The sequence below is a fragment of the Antrostomus carolinensis genome, unplaced genomic scaffold (genome assembly GCF_000700745.2).
Source record: "Antrostomus carolinensis isolate BGI_N321 unplaced genomic scaffold, ASM70074v2 scaffold3595, whole genome shotgun sequence".
Lineage (NCBI taxonomy): Eukaryota > Metazoa > Chordata > Aves > Caprimulgiformes > Caprimulgidae > Antrostomus > Antrostomus carolinensis.
Window position 1 is genome coordinate 62,804 of NW_010316926.1, and position 19,102 is coordinate 81,905.

Here is a 19,102-nt window from a genome sequence, read left to right on the forward strand (position 1 = left end):
ACAAGTTGTGCTTCACTGTTTCAGAGGAAGCAGTATCTCCTTCCTCATCTGATAGCTGTGTTGAACAAGGTTATGCAATTTAGCCTAAGGATGCTTCTTTCTTCCTTAAAGCAGCAGTTAGAGGAACAGAAAGAAGGCAGAAATGACCTCATGCTCCCAGTGAAACCCCAGCTGGGTTCTGGGGAGAGGGTGGAATTGAAGGCTGATTTATCACTAGTTGGACAAGCTGTCTGACCTAACATGGTGAAGTCAGTGGAGAGAACTTCAGTAGCTTCAGCAGAGCTATATCAGACCCTCTGTCATTCATTTTTCCATTCACCAACAGTGTGCAGTCACATGGAGCTGGATTCTGCTGGGACATCTCACCCAACACAAGAGGGAGGGGAAGGGAGCGATCTTCCCTGGCTCTCAAGAGTGACTGACTTAAGCAAATTCACCACCCTCTGGAGCAGGATTTTATTGTGCTCTCAAATAAAGAACTATCACCACTGTGATCTGGAGTTGTTCCCCAATACAGATTTATTTCTTTACCTGTGAGACACGTGCATCTCTTCTTAGAGAAGCGCAGCTCACTGTCTGGCTGTACACCAGATGAGTCTGGGTCCTTGGTGTAAACAAAGGAATATATACACAGTATAACTTTGAAAACTCTATGTCAAAACAGTTGATCAAATTCTCCTCTCATACAATTTTTAAATCAGTAGATAGGTCCACTGAAGTCAGGAGTGCTAAAAGGTGTTTGAGGAAAACCCAGCATTATATATTTGCATTAAATGCCAAAACATATCCTAAAATACTCCTCTTGACATCTGTCACTGAAACACTTCCAATGTCAACTTCTCCAGAACACTGGAACAATTAACAAAAACTCTGCTATCAAGCAACAACAACAAAAAACCCCCAGAAATAAAAATTACAAACAAAAATAAGCTTTTTGTTAAATTCCTGTCAGCCACTTGCAATCTTGTTTATCTGTTCCATGAAATTAAAAACTTGGCACATTTTCCTTGGATGTCATTTATCAACATTTTCTTTTATCTAGAACATTTATTGCATATCAGAAATTCACTTGGCTAGGATATTTTTGTTTAGTAGAAAACACTGCCTTCCAGTTATAGCTATGAAGCTCCACACAGTTCAGTAAATGAATTCTCCTGGTATTTCTTGCAGCAATGGTTCCTCAAATTTAAATCGTTTGGAAATGGCTTTCTGCTCAGTTACTTTTTCTTTTTCTGACTGCCTGCATTGTCCCAGTGTATATGAAGCCACTACAATTAGTTCTTCTGTCACTATTGATTCTTCCTCTTCAGTCTTCTCAGCATCTACTGATTTTTCAGAGGTGGAATCTGCATCTTTCTGGGCGACGTCGCTGGTCTCCCCTCCTGTACTCTTATTCCAGGCCCTGCAAGCAGGATTATCGCTTTGTTCTAACCATGGATGTTGAAGACATTCTTCAGCAGTTGCTCGGTCCCTGTAAAGGAAAGTGTTAAAATAAATAAATGTCCAAATGAATTTGAAATCCAGCACCTTGCAAAAGAAAGCCATACAAATTATTCCAAGGATATGATGGTATTAAAGACAGACTCATAAAATAAAACAAACAAACAAAAAAAGTGCTGATAGCTACTTTCACCACAAAAGACCAACAGCAGCCCGAGGAGATGAACTGCTAACATTTAAAATAAAGGACTTCACAGATCCTTAAATATCAGTTTACACTTCCATGTTGCCAAACAACTTTCAAAGTTTATACATATTTTTTTTTAACATATAAGAAACTTATCCAATCCTTACATTCTTAAAGTATTCCCACAGACAAGCAGGAGGCAATTTCAGTAGGTGACATGCCCCATGAAGACAAGCAGGAGACAATTTCAATAGGTGACATGCCCCATGAAGAACTGGAAGTTCCATAGAAAACACCACTTCTATTTTGAGACCTGGAATTTCCAATTTACTGCCCATTGAGAAAAGGACACGAATGAACCAGGAAAGAGTAAGGTACTCTACCAACTCATTAAACATAAAAGGCTCAAAGCACAGTTCATTTAAAAGACATCAGCAAAGTACCTGCAAGGAAAGTGAGTAACTGTACCACGTGCCACGATTCATATACAGCTTTCTGAAATCAGTTTGAGTTTGAATTACTGACACTTGGATACATTCAGAATATGCAGGTTTGGTGGGAAATGGAGGAATTCTCTTTTCACATACGTGAAAAGTAATAGCACAATGAAATGTGAATAATCAAAGTTCCCTTATACTTTAAAAATTAAAATTAAAACAAATCCATTCTGACACATTAGCATACACAGTTGTGTATTTTACTTACTCAGGTTTCTTAACCAGCAGAGTTTTGATGAAATCCACAGCAGACTCTGATATGAGGTCAAAGTCTTCTCCAGAGAAACTTACGTTCATTTGAGATATATTTAAGAATGTTTCTTGTTTATCATCCCCTAAGAAAGGCGATATCCCTGTTAGCATAACATATGCCAGTACTCCAATGCTCCTACATTAAAAGTAAAAAACAGAAAAGCAGGTTTTAATTTTATTAAAAAAAAAAAAAAACACAAACCAAAACACAACCCTTTTCAGTAAAATAAGTTCTGATGACCCTTAATTTGTTCAACTTACCACATGTCGGTGGCTGTACTGATTGGGTCGTAACTCAGAATTTCAGGAGCTATTCATGGGGGAAAAAAAAAGGGGGTTTTTTTGTTATATGCAGACATTATATTGTAGTAATAGAGTGCAATAACAAGCATGTGGTAAAATTTAAGATAAACCATTTAAAGCATGACAGTCTTTTGAAATCAATATATTTCTATTTAAGTCATTACTATAATTCATTGGTTTTAAGTAAAAAAAACAAAACAAAACAAAACCCCAAAAAACCAAACGTTTTCCTTTTGTTGTCATATTCAGAAGCCGGGCCAGTCTCCTTCCCAATTAAGGGAGCTAGATGCAAATTTCTTACAGAAAAATCAGAAATATCTGACAATGTATATTCCAGCACTGAAACCCATACCCATAAAACTATACCATACAACTTAAAGATATTTTCACAAACATTTTCAAGGCCTGTATTTATTTATTATTTTTTTTTTATAAAATGGATACAAACCTCCACAGGCTAAAACTGCATATTCAGAGAGTGAATATGCAATTTTGAAATTTTAATCCAAATAATACTTGTTATCACTCCTGGTAAGAACCATCTAAAGAGCGTACTCATCGTCAGCACAGCACACAATTATCGCTCGTTAGGCTGGCAAGGCTTGCCAGTTCTACCTTTTAGAGCAGTACCATGTCCATGTAACAACGTGATCTTTTGACACAGTAACTACACAGCCACTCTGGTATTTATCAAATTGAGGTAGTTTCTCATTTTACTCCCCAAAAGCCTGGACTATACATCACTCCTGTAGTAACAACTTACCTACGTATTCTGGAGTTCCCATAATTTCTCTTAGTTCCTCACTGCTCTTCATTATTCTGGAAAGGCCAAAATCTACTATCTTAATGTCTCCCAAAGGAGACTTACTGGTTAGTAGGATATTTTGAGGCTGAAAAACAAAAAGAGGAGACTTTCAGGATCACACAGATCTAACGTCTATGACACCATAGTGCATAATTATTTTAGATCATGAGTAGCAATAATGCATTCCATAAGTACGATACCCAGTTCATTTACTTCCTCCCCCCCAAGGTGAACCTGAAGAGACATGTAGGCTAAAAGGAGTGGAAGGATTATCTGTTCATAACTGAGAATCAAACATCTACCTTTATTAGCTTAGAACACATACAAAACACATGCCAATAGCTATCATTTAACAAGAGCATATAAATACCTCAACATTTGTACCTTTATTCATTCATATCACCTTTTTAACTCCCCTTCCCTCTTCACTTCCTTCCAACAGATGGTGTAAAATACCCCCTGTTGAAGGGTGTCCAAAAACACCCAATCATTTCAAAAAAACCTGAACACACAAACCAGTTTTGACTACACCTGTTTAAAGAAAGTCTGTTGCAACCAACCTCAATCTTGTTCAAAGTACAAACAATTGTATTACAGAACGCTAACTGAAAAAAGTTTTAAATTTAAATACAGCAGCCTGAAAAACAGGTTTGTAAGAGCATCACCTTTGGGTAAACTTGTTTGCTCTGACGTCACTAGATCTTGGCTGTCATCCTTCAAAGCAACTTTGTGGTCATTAAGAAGTTCCTTACTGTCTATTTTAAATGCTACCTCAGTTAAAAGAAAAAACCCAAACAAAACAACAAAACAAACAAAACTGAAAACTAACTTTAGACAACAGGTCTTAAGAGATTTTTTGCAACTGAAGCATACCCTTGCCAAAAAAACCCCCCAAACCCCAAAAAGGTGTGACCCTCCCTGTCCCCAGGCCAATGATCACATTGGGTTCTATCATTAACTCCTCCGAATGGTAACACTGACAGTTGACACTGCTGCGTTCCTGCCTCTGGTGAGCACAGGTTCTATGGAAGTGAAGAAGCTTTTATTTACTGGGAACCTGGATCATCCTGCATCAGGAGTGGTTGAAAAGGGAAGAGAGCAAAAGAGTAAGAACAGCAAAGCGATCCCTGACTGATAACCCAACCGGATTAACACCATCACTTACAGTCTGTCCCTCCTTTTTCACCGAGCCATTCTCTCCTCAGTCCTGAGTCAATCAGGGAGGCACGTTTTCACATGAATGGCCTTGCTTTTGAACACAGAAATAAAACTCTGCAAGAACACTTTAAAAACTTTGGGCCAGTTCTCCTTGCTGCAAGTCCTAAACAAAGTCAAGTTCTTTCATTCCTGCAAAGTTAAACCACGGTATTTCAAACTGACTCCACGAGGTTATCCATCCATTTTCTGTTTGTAAATTTATCTGTTGAGAACAGTTTATTTTTTCCTGACAAACTGGGATCTGGTGGCCATACAAAGGCTTCTGGAGCTGCACGTTACCATATGCTTTATAGTTCACATTTCTTATTCTGTATTTGTATTAGAAAAGCAAACATCCAAAAAAGCTGACCATGCCTCCCTAATTAGCCTCTCAGATGTTCTTCCCAGTGGGAAATTTAGTTACTTTCTGAAGAAGCAAATAGAAAGCTTGAGAAAAAGCATTTCTTCTCTATATTTAAACGAGGAAAAGTTTTTAATTGAAACATTTCATGAAACCCTTATACCCTGTATTATAATATTTTAGTAGGTAATGTAGTTGCCAGAAGTTTTTATTGTCTTTTTTTTAAAACCCAATCTTATTGCTCAAAACACACCTATGCAGAAAAAAAAATAAAATCTGGCTACAGGATGTATTGAGTCATAACCCTAAATCAATTAATAATGAAATACCACTTGTTATCATTATGGGGTTCATGTGAAGCGACCAGCAGGAACCCTTAAAGAAGCCATAGCTTTGCATGTACCATACTTTTCAGCTGGACACAATTACTCTCAAACTTTTCAGAAGGAAGAGCATTTTCCCACATCTGTAATGCTGTTTCTCTTTTGTTTTTCCTCTGCTAGAATACATCTAGGTTTGCCTAACAGTGATCAGCCCACAAAGGCAAGAGATATGCAGGCCAGAGGCTCTCCTGGTAGTCCTTCTACAAAGGGCCTTTGGCTCTTACCATCAAGCAGTAATATAATGACTGATGAAAACTGTCAAATGACATTTAAAAACCTGCCCCCCTACTGCAATGAGGCTTAAAGGTTCCAGTTTAGATCCTCTTATGTTGTGCACTGAACAAAAACATGAAAAGAAAAAAAAAATCCTTGGCTAAATGGACAATCTGAATGGATGTACTGTGCTACAAGACTGGTATGTGCACAGAAACCACATGATGTGGCTGCATGAGTCCAGCTCTATGCCACAGTTAGTACAGCCAGGAACAGGTATCTTGGGAAAGATTCTAAAAACAAGACAAAAAGTTGTATTTTCCAGGCATACTGTCAACAACTAGCAACTTGGGCTTTAGGAATTTGAGATGCTGGTTATACCTGTATCGTCATGTTCAGAGTAACAGCGTGAAAAGCATCGTTTATCATTACAAATACTAACCAGTCTTACATTTTTCACTGAAATTGGACTAAACTACTGTCACGTGAAGAACATTGCTCTCTTGGCACTATGAACGTCAGTGCAAAGGCCAGACTTAAGGCCTGCAATGCATACAAAGATCTGGTCTTACCTGGAAACTTATTCCACAAGTTACACAAATAATTTGTAATTAGGGCACCCTTCAACCTGACCATGCCAGCAGGTTTTGGAATCTTGGCAAAATCCATCCATTGCAAATTTGCCATTATTCCAGACATTTCTATAAGCTCGTGGCCCTAATATTTCTTTCATCTTTAGCTGGTTTCAAGAAGACTATGACCTAAAAAATAGAATAAATTTAATGTTTTTAAACTAATCAATGCCTCACCTTTACCTGCAATATTAATGAAGTTAAGTACCTGATTTTACAATACTATTAAAAAAAAAAAAATCAGATCCCTAGAAGAAAAGACAGGAATTACCCAAGGAATAATGGGGAAACAAGAAAAACAGACCAGCTGGGATACCCCAGGTACATTGTCTGTAAAGATACTAAACTAGGCTGACTAGTCTGCCCTAAAAAAGGCTAAAGGACTCTCATGTCTTCAAATAATTGAAATGTAAGAGCAGAATTTGCTTGGGGGTTGGGTTTGGGTTTTTTTTGGTCAATGTGTAGAAGCTGAAAAAATGCAACAGTCACTAAAAGAGTAGACATTTCAGTCTGGCATTACACTTTATTCCCCAAAATAAGCAATGCAAGGCCCATAAATTAAGATATAAGGTTATAATCAAAATAGGCTCTGTATAAACTGGATACTCTATATCTGCCTATTAACAAACAGCTTTGCTCTAATTGCTATAAAGGTTTGAACTCCAGATTAAACTTTTCTTTTGCCTTGAAAAATTGATATTTTAATTTTTAACTCATTTCCTAGGTGTTCCTTTAGACAAGGAATACTACACTTCTATTAATACTACACTTCTGTTTAACAAACATTCCGCCTTAATCCACCTGGAAAACTCAGTTGAGAAAGTTAATCTGTAATGTTCGTGTAACAGGCCACTTCTTTTGCAATTGCATTAGTTTTCTTGCTGAATATTGGTGTAAAATGGCAACCAAACCAATTTCAAATAATGATTTTGCTAGTTGTCCTCACTGGACACAGTGCCTTGAAAACAATACAGAAGGAGGAAGGGAAAAGTGGTCTGTTGGATAAGCAGAGTTACAGGCACTACAGGAGAGTGCTGCGTGGAGGGAAGGCTCTCTACCTATCTCCGCTGTAGACAAGAGGCAGCTAGTCCTTCCTCAACCCCCACGCCTTTTAAAATTCTCTTCCATTCCCAGCTACTTTAAGCTTTTACCAAACACCAGTTCAAGCCCAAGCCAAACAGCAAATGACAACACAGAGAAAGAAAGCTTCCCTTACTCTGCAGCTTTTATGCACCATTAAGAGGAGATGAAAGACTCCTGACTACGATCTATGCACACCCTGCAAATTAAATAGCATCAACACAATACTGTCAAGTGATACTTAATTTGCACTCAGTAGCATTATATTTGCTCTTTCTCCAAGTCAAAACTGGATTATATGATTGTAGTTTGCTATTAAGAACAAGCCACATTTCAACCATCTTTCAGGAGAACCATGCTTTTGGAGAGAAATAATCAAATGTCAACTTTGCCAAGCCACATCAAAATATCTCACTTTTTTCTGCAGTGTTTAGTCTCATGGGAAAAATCTTGCATCTGTTAAGGGGGCAGACAGAAGCTAAAGCAAGCTAGCTGTCAGTGTCATAGATCTGGTTGATTAGATTTATAATATAAAACTACAACAACAAGCTGACAATCACGTTCTGACAACCATTTTGACTTAAATTCTTCTTCACACAGAGCCTGACTTTTTTTAAGGTGCAACATATGGAAAATTGGATGGAGTTTTCCCAAAGGTATTTGTCCCAGACAAATGAAAGGGAAACCTTTAGAGACCCAAAGGTGAAACTAACAGCACAGGGAAAACATTTTAGCAAGAATCTGTAAACCTTTTGATATAGGCAAACACCTTGCTTAACAGCAGTACACTTTGCACAAGTCTTCCAGATGTCACCTCACAAAACCAAGTATTTAGTAAATTCCATGGTGCTGTAAGCCACTAGGTAAAGCAGCATGAGCCACACTATACAACAGAAGATGGTTTGAGGCCAGTGGGTTTTATTATGCAGCCAAAACCAGCACCCAACTTCAATTTTTCAGTTCCTTGAAAAATGGGTCTTTTTTTAAAGACCAGCAAGGCATGCGGGTCAATCAATCTTTGCAAGTCATGGTTTTTAATCCTACAGTTCCCATCATCTTTGTTTGCCAATATTCTAAAGACTTCCCTAAACCTTATTTTGCAAAAGACCAATAGTCTTATATATAATGAAAATAATCACACTGCAATTAGGACTCCTATTAAGATTGACTTTTCAAAAACACATTGCACACTGCAGTAACGTATAAATACATCAAACTCAAACACTAGACAATTTGCTCTGCTAATTAACTTTAAAAGCTAAAGCAATGCTGGATCTTTCAGTGAGAACTGGATATGCTCAATTTTATAACATAAGTTTTCTGATCAGTTGGAAAGTTTTTAAGTAAGCTTTTTCTGAACGTTGAAAAAGCAACCTGTCTGAAATCTGTAATGCACACCCCAGTCTAATTTGTCATTATCTTAGTCAAACAAAGCCCAACGCATTTCTGGTTACAGATACCCCATTGATAAAGCTTTAACTACAAACATGTGTGAATATATACTGTCCACAAAAGATATGTTTTAATTCTGCACACTTTGAAGCAAAGAAATTCAATGGCCAACCATAGTAGAGACACAGTACCTCGTATAAACATACTGGAACTTTAAGGAATTCTAACTGCTCATTTTTTAGTCCTTCTGAACACTTATTCTCACATCACTTGCTAAAAATTTTCCATTAATTATTTTAGTACAATTATTAATATTCTACGTGTATGACTAAATCAATGGGCTACTCCACAGATAATTTGAATAAATGAGTGGAAAACCAGGCGGGTGACATATTTGTGTGTAAATATTACTCATCATCTGCTTTAGCTGATGAGTGGTTCATAATGTGCTAGGTTATACATTAAGTATGTACAGCGTGATACTGGAATCTGCTGGTAGCTTTGTAATACTGCCAAAATGCAATTAAGTGTAAGTAAGGATCTCAGCAAGAGAACAGAACTAACATGTAGCAGCTTACGACATAGTTAGTAAATATGGGAATTGAACACGTAAAAATAATTCAAAAATTTTAATGTAAGATACTTTTTATACTGCCTTGCTTAGTAATACCTAAGTTCAACCTCAGAATGAGATAAATTTGCATCTTCCATATGAGTGTATAGATGGAAACGAAAGAAAATTAACTGCAGCTTGCTGCCAATGGGAGAGGATAGTTTTCTGGATCTCTGTTACAACTCCCTTCTTAACCATAAGCAATGCTCTGAATTTTGTACAATGGCAACTGTACTTTTCTCTTGATTTGGGTCAAAACTGCTTTTCAATAAGGAAAAAATATTTACTCCAGTAAATCATGATACTTTATATATCAATAGGGTGTTAGCCAACTGTTTGGCAGTAAATGACAAACATTTAAATTAAGTTTCATAATAATTTTTTTAAAAATACTGAAGTGTTATAAATGTATTTAGCACATTAATATACTGTTTTCCAGTCCTATATGAACACTTCATTCTGAAACATTACACTTAACACTATAACAGTGTCTCTGCCATCCTTCTCCTTCATTAAAACTCAAGTCAATACAAAAAGCAAACCTATTTTTCAATGGCCATGTAATACCCAGATATTTTTATTGCACTTTAAAAATGAGTCAGGTCTTACCCCGAGCACTCATTCACCATTTAAGATGCAACACAAATCTACTTCTGAATTCGTTACATTTCACTTCATCAAATGAAGTTTATATTTGACATAATCATAGAAATACGATTAGCAAGGCTTGCATCCCTGGTGCCCACTGCATCCCAAAGGTTGCATTTTATTGTTTGAGGAATAACTAGATAAAAATTACTGTTAATTACAAGTTAGCATTAGTATGACATATGACCAACAAGAAAGTTAGCAGATAAAAAATTAATGAGAAAAACACAGCAACAATCTTACCTTTAAGTCAAGGTGAACCACGTTGTTTCTGTGCAAGAATGAAACTCCTTCCAAGATCTGCTTCATAAGTCGTTTAACATCTTTTTCTTTGAAGGCTTCTTCTCTTTCAGCCACACACTGGTCAAAGATTTCACCTCCAGCAGCACTACGGAACAATACAGATTTTATTATTCCAAAGACTAAGTTATAGCACCCATTTTGTTCTACTTGCACTATTTTATTTAGCGTGAGCAAGATCAGCAGGCAGTAGCATCCAATTGTGATATTTTCAGTTATTCAAGTTTGGCAAACTTTTACAGTCTAGGAAGACTTCTCTGCAGTATGGCAGCTTTGGAGAGAAGCAAAAATCTTAGTCACTTAGGTTAGAGAATATGAATACTACTGAAATGTTGGGGACTATTTTGGAAACACTACTGACTATACTTTAAGGTGAATGCCACATTTGTTTAAGGGCAGTGTTTACATAAAAGATGTCCCTTTTGCCATTCCTACGAAACTACATGGAAATTTGGCCAAGGTAAGCCTTTGTAAACACAAAGCAAAACCCCCAGTCCTCCTCAGAACACTCTGCATGTACTCAAAAGACTAAATGTGAGGTCTACAACTGAATTGTTTGTGAAGTCTCTGGTATACAGGGATGCATTAAGCTTCTAAATAGCTTTCATCTAAAAATTACTTTTGAGAATTTCAGCTGTCAGCTTGCTTCCTTATCTTTTGTTTATATATGTTTAACTAAATAACAAAGGAACAAATTATAAAAATAACTAGAGATGAATGAATGTTTTTAAAGTACTCCGAAGCCACATGCTGTACCAGCTCTGTATAGCAGTGGCTCTAGAGAACTAAAATTGTTTTACAACATAACCACGTAGCATCAAAAGTAAAAGCAGCAGAGCAGAGGCTCCACCTTAAAACAAGAACGGGCATAAGAACATTAGAGTGGGGCCATTTTGCATACAGATTGTTGAATTACTACTATGAAATCAACACATACACACTTTTTGTTCTGTGTGAAATTCTATAATCATCCCTTAGTGAAAGATGGTGAAACCCCTGAGGACAGCATCTTCTCCAGTTACCCCAAACGGTGGCATGCCAAGCATGACTTTGCACAAGCGTTAATCTTTATTGAGGCACAGCCCTCTATTCTGCCTTTGCCTGCTCTTTTTTAATACATTACATTACCTAGGCAAACCAGAAGACAGAGAGGCAACATGAATATAACAGCAAATGTGAGTCCTACAAAAATGGTGCATTTGGATTATGTACCCCTAGAAAAAGAACACTTAAATATACTCAGATTTTCATTTTGCCTATACTAACTTTGCTGTTACAGTCCTAGTACCTTAAAAGGCCTCATGGTTTATAAAAAAGTTTTCTGCCTTCCCAGATATTCTCATTACCGTTTAAAATTCTCCCTGCAGATTGTCTTACAAGAAAAAAGAATTTAAATGAGGGTTACATCTTAATTTTTTCTAAAGAGTTTTATATTTCTGTTCTATATGCTAACTAGTACAGCAGTACAATTTCATTTATTAAACTAAGATTTTCTTTTTAAAAAAAGACAAGTCCATTAAATTATTTTTCTTCATCATGTATCAAAGATGATAGAGCTGAAGAATAAAATGAGGTTTTCAAAGGAGTATTAATACTTTAATTATTCTAAAAAAAATTGCATAAACCTGACACTATCACACCTTTCTTCAGCACATTTTAATTTAATTCAGTAAAAAGTCAGTAATATTTCAGCTTTGAACAGGATTCAGATCTTAATGCCATTTTTAAATTGGACACAGGCTAGTGTATTCTAATATTCTAAAACAAATTCCTTCAAAAAGCAGCATCAATTGGATCTTCAAGACAGGGATACAAAAACATCTACTGTAATCAATAAATTAAACTTTCTGCTTATAAAATGACACAATATGTTGCTTGGAAGAATGATTTAATTCCTTGTAGCAGTGAATAATAAGGTACATACAGAGATAAGATATACTACCAAAATTACTAACACGATGTGTTTTATAGCAACAACCCGGGGATTCTGCTGGTATGGCTCTGCCACTTACAATAAGCAAAACAATACCTTTGACATTTAATTCTGTGAAATAGGATTTCTACCCAAAACCTGCTGTTGTCAACTTTATTTTTAATAGATCCAGCTGAAAAGAATCAGCAAAACAGGGACCTTATAAAGCTCTGTTTGCTATATGTCTACTTGGTAGACATCTGTTATAATTAAGTTACATTAATAAACAAATTACCATTGAAGTAGGCACCAAGCTAACTAGAATTTTAATACTACACTTCAAGAGAACTTTGAATTAAATGCGTTAAAAGTCAGGGCAATAGAAGCTGAAGCAATGTCCCATCACTGAAATCAAGGGACAGCAATGCCACATGAGAGGAGAAAACTCTTGATCCAAAAAACTTTATTTTAAAAAAAAGGTATTTAAGTACCTTGCAGCCCTTATGAAGATGTCTAGGTTCATCGGCATTTTTAAGAGTGAGACAAGCAAGTGCAGCCCTTACACATGCACACCCACTTCATGACTTAGGAAACAGCCATTCCCAGCTACCACAGACAAATACACTGAGCTTGACACAAAAAATAAGCATGGAAAGCTGGTTTCACATGCAACGTTCCATTTTTTGATCGACTTTTGATACTTAGGATGCAGACAGAACAACTCCTGCTGGACAATTCATTCTGTCTCCAAAATTACCACATTCAAACAAGTAACTAGCAACTTTTTATGAGAACAGGGGGGAAATTTGTTCCTGCAAGACTGTTTTGTGGATTGTTGCTGGGGAGTGAGCTTAATTGATTCCCTTAAGCAAAACAGTCAGCTGGCTGTGAGCCAACTCAGTCACAAGTGGTTGGAAGTACAATGTCAAAACCAACTCCACAAAGATTCTTCTGCACACCTATGTCAGATTTTGCCAAGCTCTTTAACAATGCTTTCAACTCAGTTATTCTGTATTCCTTTGCTAGAATTCAGGGGGAAAAAAAAAATCAAAACACAGAAGGAATTAAAATACCTGCTAGGAAAACAGTATGGGCATGTGATTGCTAGGATTTCTGTATATACACAGACTATGAGTTCTCTGGTGTTTATTACTCATTTTTCCTCTCAGAACACATTTACCATTAAGCTGTAGCTTTTCTAATGGTCATTATGAAATAAGAACTTTGCAAACCACAGGGCACCCCTTCCACACCTCCACAGAAAACTTTCCTAGGGGATAAAAGTAAAGTATTGTCCTTGAGACCAGAAAGTCCTTCGGAAAACAAGCCCTCAATCTGAAAACAAGGAACTATTTATGAACATCATGTTTTGAAATCCAGTTTTCCTTAGAATGCATTATTTCTCTAGTAGACACTCCCTTAACTAGGTGTATGAAAAAAATGCATAAGAATTTTTTCCAAACTTAAAAGCTATTTTAATTTGTTTATGAAAGTACTGTTGTGCTATTAACTTCTCTGTAGTTTCAAGTGAAATCCAACTGCTCTTCATCAATGAAAAGCATGCTAACATTTTATTACTGCTTATCAGCATAAACAAGCTAAAAGTCATTTGGAAGTCTGGAGCATTAATCTTGGTTACAGTTCTGTTGACTTTAAACTCAGTGGAGACTGCTTATCTTCCTTGAAACATATCTTAACAATGCCCTGTATGGAATTTAGCATCCTACTTCTTTCAAGTGCACTTAACAATAAACTAACACAGTAATTTAGTGTACCATTAGAAAAAGACTGAACAAATCTATTTCAATGCATCTGAAAAAATTAAACGTTCCTCCAGCTTTAATGGATCAGACATTAAGAAAGACTGAGAAGTACAAATCCTCAGAGTACAGATATGTAGATAACAAGTTCCTAGAATACACTTGATTTCAAATGCTGAGCGAGACCATATATAGTCTGCAAGGACCAAAAACTTACTTCCTGAATCTTATGCTCTGTCAAAAGCCTTTCTTGAAAGGGTTTATCTTTGGAAGATAAATGAAAATTGATCTACTTTTTGAACACAGAGCTTGTATTAGAAGAAGATCAAACCAAGGTGGTTGTAACACTGTGAAAGGTCCACGTTCACTACTGCTGACAGTCATACCCTCCTTTCCTTGGCTAGGCACACCACTAGATGGTAAGCAAGGAAGTTGCTCTTTCTTTCAAAAGAAATTGAAAAAAGCCAGGTAGGTTGCATACAAATATTGAACCCAGAAGTTATCAATTTTGATTTTTCCTTTTGTATCTGATGAGTCGTGTTTCCTAGACTTTACCTCTACTTTTTTTTTTTTTTCAGTAAAGTCCACTTCTATTTTTCATTCATTCCATTTTCACTGAAATACAGAAACATGACTGACCCACAGATTAATTCCAGGCTTTCCAAAGAATTTACTTCAGACTTACTTAGCCCTTCAATTCCTACTTAAATCTTCTGTTTGAGGTCTTGTGACAACAAACAAAAGTCAGAGCCTGTTGTCAGGGTGGATGCAGGCAGCCACTGATTTGCTATCCTACAGATGAAGCCAACACTGTAATGCCTCGTTGCTTCCCCTTATTGCTTAGAACTTAATATTAACAGTTAGTGGCCAATTTTAAGTTTGGTTTCTGTCAAAAACTGATAGCACTTGAAAGACAATCCTCCACGTCTCCATCTAATACTAATATTTCTCTTCATGAAGGCAAAGCACTAGGTGTCCCCCTCACTCCTTATGACAGATTCAACATCAAGACCAGCAACTGTAAAACCTTAGCAGATAAAGTTAATGGCCAACAATTAAGTATTTGTTTTTCTCCTTCCCAAGATAAAGATCTGCCACACAGACCATCAAGCTTAATAGAAACTGAAATGCCCCAGAGAAGCTTGCAGTCTAGATATGTATGTTCTTTAATCCTCTGCATACCGAATGTCAGAAATCTACTAACATTCATACCTGTTTTGTTGCAACACGTTTCTGGAACATGCTGACATTAAAGAAGCATCCAGACATATTTGCTGAAGTCAGGGAAAGATTGTTTTTGTAAATTACAACTCTTAACACACAGCTGTTTATCTGAAACAAGGTATGACTCTTCGATGCATATAAAACCAATAATGTTGCTAATTACTGAACAACCTGGTGACTACTTAACCACCTAGTTAATGCTTTGGATTAAAAATGTTTGGCAACTGTAAGAGAATTGAGTTTTAAAAGAAAACTAGCTATTTTGCATTAAAATGATCACAAAACCCACTGCTCATATCAAGCTTTGGATTCTACTGCTTGTGCTATATTCCTACAGGATCTAGAAATTTAAACTGTATTCTAGTTAGATCTGTGCTGCTAATATTTAAAGTGTGTATTTATGAGTCTCCAATAACAGCAGTTAAAACTCCAGAAGCTCTGTCATGCCTTTGCATTATAACAGATACTTGAATATTTCATAAATCATTAATTCTATAAGGGCATAAGGAAGTTGAAAAAATGTGTTCTAGAAGGAAGTTTACCATAGCACACAGTCTCATTCCATTTCACTGACCTTTAAAGAAACAGCTTCTTTTGACTTCTAAACAAGATCAGATTAGGACACAAGATTTCTCACCATTTCTTTTCCTTCTCAAGCAAGAAAAGAGCTGTATAAACAAGATTTATCTTAGCAGACAGGTTAAGTCCCTTCTGAACTATTGAGCCTCACTGGTCCTCTCCTAGTTATTTAAAATCCATAGAGCTTGAAAAGGATCTTAACAGAGTGGAACAGCAACAAGCATGTGGCTGTCTCTTGGAACCTAGATGTCAAACATCTAAGCCACTGGCATATTGGCTGAACAGTCACAACAGCTGCAGAACACACATCTGGACAAACTCAAGGGGGGAAAACACAAAGAGAAATGTAGAGTCACAAGTTAAACATCATGTGAAAGAAACTACTTTCAGTAGGTCTGAATCCTCCTACTCTTTTTGTTCCCCAAAAAATAATGATTTGGAAAGTTTTCCTTGTAGGTCTAAGGGGTTTTTGATAGTTCCTTTTAAACAATGACATTGCTTTCAATACCATTTCCATATCTGGTAGAAAACCCCCAGATTTCACCCCATCTTTGTCACTGTCAATTAAATAAACTCCAGTTTTTGAACAGATACTTACTGCTTCCTTCCTCTTCCTCTTTTACAAGTAGGGAGTGTACACAGTTCATATTTCACTAAAGATTAACTACATAAATTATAGTTCAACTTTGAAAGATATTACGTAATTGGAGAATTTTATTATAATCTGCAGTAGTTACAAGACTGCACATAACTTCTTGTAATACTGATTTTCTTAGCAATTCTTTTTGAACTCAAGCAGGTATAACAGGCAAGCAATAAAATATTTTCACATTATTCATAATGATACACAATATTTTTACATTATTAATTTTAAGCAAATACTGCAGAAGCTTGTTCAGGAATTATTACTAATACTCACTATTCCAGGACTAAGATCATCTCTGTTGCAGTTTCATAAACTTCATGCAGGTTAATGACCCAAAGGTTGCACTGTGCCAGCTCAAGGACTGCAATTTCATGGATTATTTCCATCCGACAGTCTTGGCCCTTTCTTCTTTTTCTCATGAATTTTGCTGCAAATTCTTTTTCAGTGTCTTTCTGGATACATTTCTTCACCACTGCAAATTTTCCCCTGAAATTAAAGAAGAATTTTAAGTTAAAATGAAGTCCCTTAGTGACAACTTTAGTATTGCCCTTGTAAATTAACATTTCAGGAAACTTGAACTAAATCACTATTGGTGGATACATTTAAAATATGTTCTAAATTTAAGAAGATGCCTTGCTGAGGGATAATCCTTACACTTGCAAGTTAGCAACACCACAATTCAGAATGTAATTTAACCACCATGATAAATCAGGAATTTTAAAAAACCCCATCAATTCAAGGAACCTAGATTTCAAAGATACAGAATAAACAAGCCATGCAGGTTCACGAGATTAAGTTACCCTCAAACCTTTCATTAAAAATCTGGCAAACCAAAAATGTACAAATAGGCAATTTATGCTTTCCATGAGTACATCACAATAACCCAGTAGCTGTTTTCTAACATATCACACCATATTGAAGGCAGCAGCAACTAGTACTTGAGTAACTGCTCAAAATCCTGCTCCATTTGCCATGCAGTATCCAGACTCTGCTCTGTGTTTTCAAAGACAGCACTTTGTATTTTCACTATGATATGTCTCAAATGATAACAGCCAGAGATTTTTGATGACTAGTTCTCAAAATCCCTTAGTCTCACTGTATAAATAAGGAACATGAATAATTAAAAAAAAAAATAATTAAGCAGCTTGGCCAACATAAAGCTTTCTAACAAAGTTTTTGTGACAATGATAATGTGAATACAAACGCACACTGAGCAGAACTGAGCAGGGTGCTTAACCCACGTTAAGGAGCATCACTGCTGACAAAACACACATGATGAGTTACACCATGCCAGCTAAAACCACACTGCAGCACTTACGTCAGAAGACTTCCTCCACAGCGTTTTGGACTGAAGTGTCTGCTCTAAACTTCCTTACAGTGGAGTCCCACAGCACCTGCTCTGCTCAGTTCCATTCATAAAGTCCTGATTTTTAGACTGAGAAGGTCTATTAATTAATATCTGTCATTTAATGCAATGATGAATTCTCATACTTTGAAGTACAACAATCTTTTTTTAGTTCATACCATACAGGTATAAAGTTCCTCAAAACTATCTTTTTTATTTATATGTAAAAAAAAAAAAAAAATGCTTATAAAGCTACAGGAATAGCTTAGAGATCTTTATTTTTGTTCTTAACTTATCATAGGGTTGCCGAAACCAAAATCAGAGTCCTCATCTGGTTTGGAATACAAGTACATGGGTTTTGCCTCTCCTGTCTCCAAGCTGAAGTTCACAGAATTAACTAATTTGGCTCACGTCAAAGTTCTCACTCGCACAGCTCCCAACCTATTGACAGAATTGAATGATTCTGCTATCCATGAAACATAACTGCTCAAAGAAATTGTGGTCAGCTTGCTTTTAATAGGCATTTGTTTCAAAATTACCCAGTCTAAATGAATTAAGTCAAATAAGCACCCACAAAACGGGTATTTGCTAGGCAATCTCACTAAAATAATAGGATTTGTAACCGCTGATACAGCCACAGTTATTCCTCTAGGAATAAAATTTTGCATAAACACACATCATCTACAGCACAGTATCTATTAAGAGTAGATGAGAGCTCAGCCTAGATGTCTGTGAAGGCAGACACACATTAAGAACACACTTTCAATGTCTTGAATTGAGTTTTTTGGGGAGAAAGTTCTTAATTACTAATATATACTTTAAAATAATATTACAGCTTTGCAAATGCATGACAATAACATTAAAGGATTTTGTAGCACTAGGAAGGTGTGGTCAAAAGATCACTATAAAATGAGTTAATTGATGTAGAGTTACCACAGGAGGAACAGACACCTAAAGCTTAACAACTTGCCTGATACACATCTGTCAAAAACCACGGTGGAAAAACTAACACATGTATAGCAGAGGCAGCTCATCAGGAAACATAGGAAGGTGCTGATGATGCTCCTGATCCCCAAAATATTGTAAGGACAGTGTTTCTTTTAAGTAGATTTCTAGGAAGCTTGTGACATTAGTGTTCCAGTACTGCAATCCTAACCATCACAGACAGCAACCTTCCTTATGTAGCCAGTGGAAAGGATTTTAAGTTATTCCAAATGAAGACCCACATCTATATGATTTGTGTACAACAGAAAACTGTGCATTTATCAAAAGTGTTAAAATCCTTGCTGAAGATTTTAGCACCAAAACAAACAACAGCACAGGAAAAAAAAAA

The 19,102-nt window shown here is 36.3% G+C and overlaps 1 protein-coding gene across 1 annotated transcript; it reads right to left on the reverse strand.

The window, feature by feature from the left end:
- Nucleotides 1-649: 649 nt before the first annotated feature.
- STK17A (serine/threonine kinase 17a) lies at nucleotides 650-16,910 on the reverse strand (the record flags this gene model as incomplete). The annotated part of the gene is made up of 6 exons (XM_010168387.1): nucleotides 650-1,471; nucleotides 2,333-2,512; nucleotides 2,638-2,686; nucleotides 3,443-3,569; nucleotides 10,247-10,391; nucleotides 16,698-16,910. Coding segments are annotated over 6 exons (1,048 nt in total), but the record flags the coding sequence as incomplete, so codon positions are not given.
- Between the last annotated feature and the right edge of the window lie 2,192 nt (nucleotides 16,911-19,102).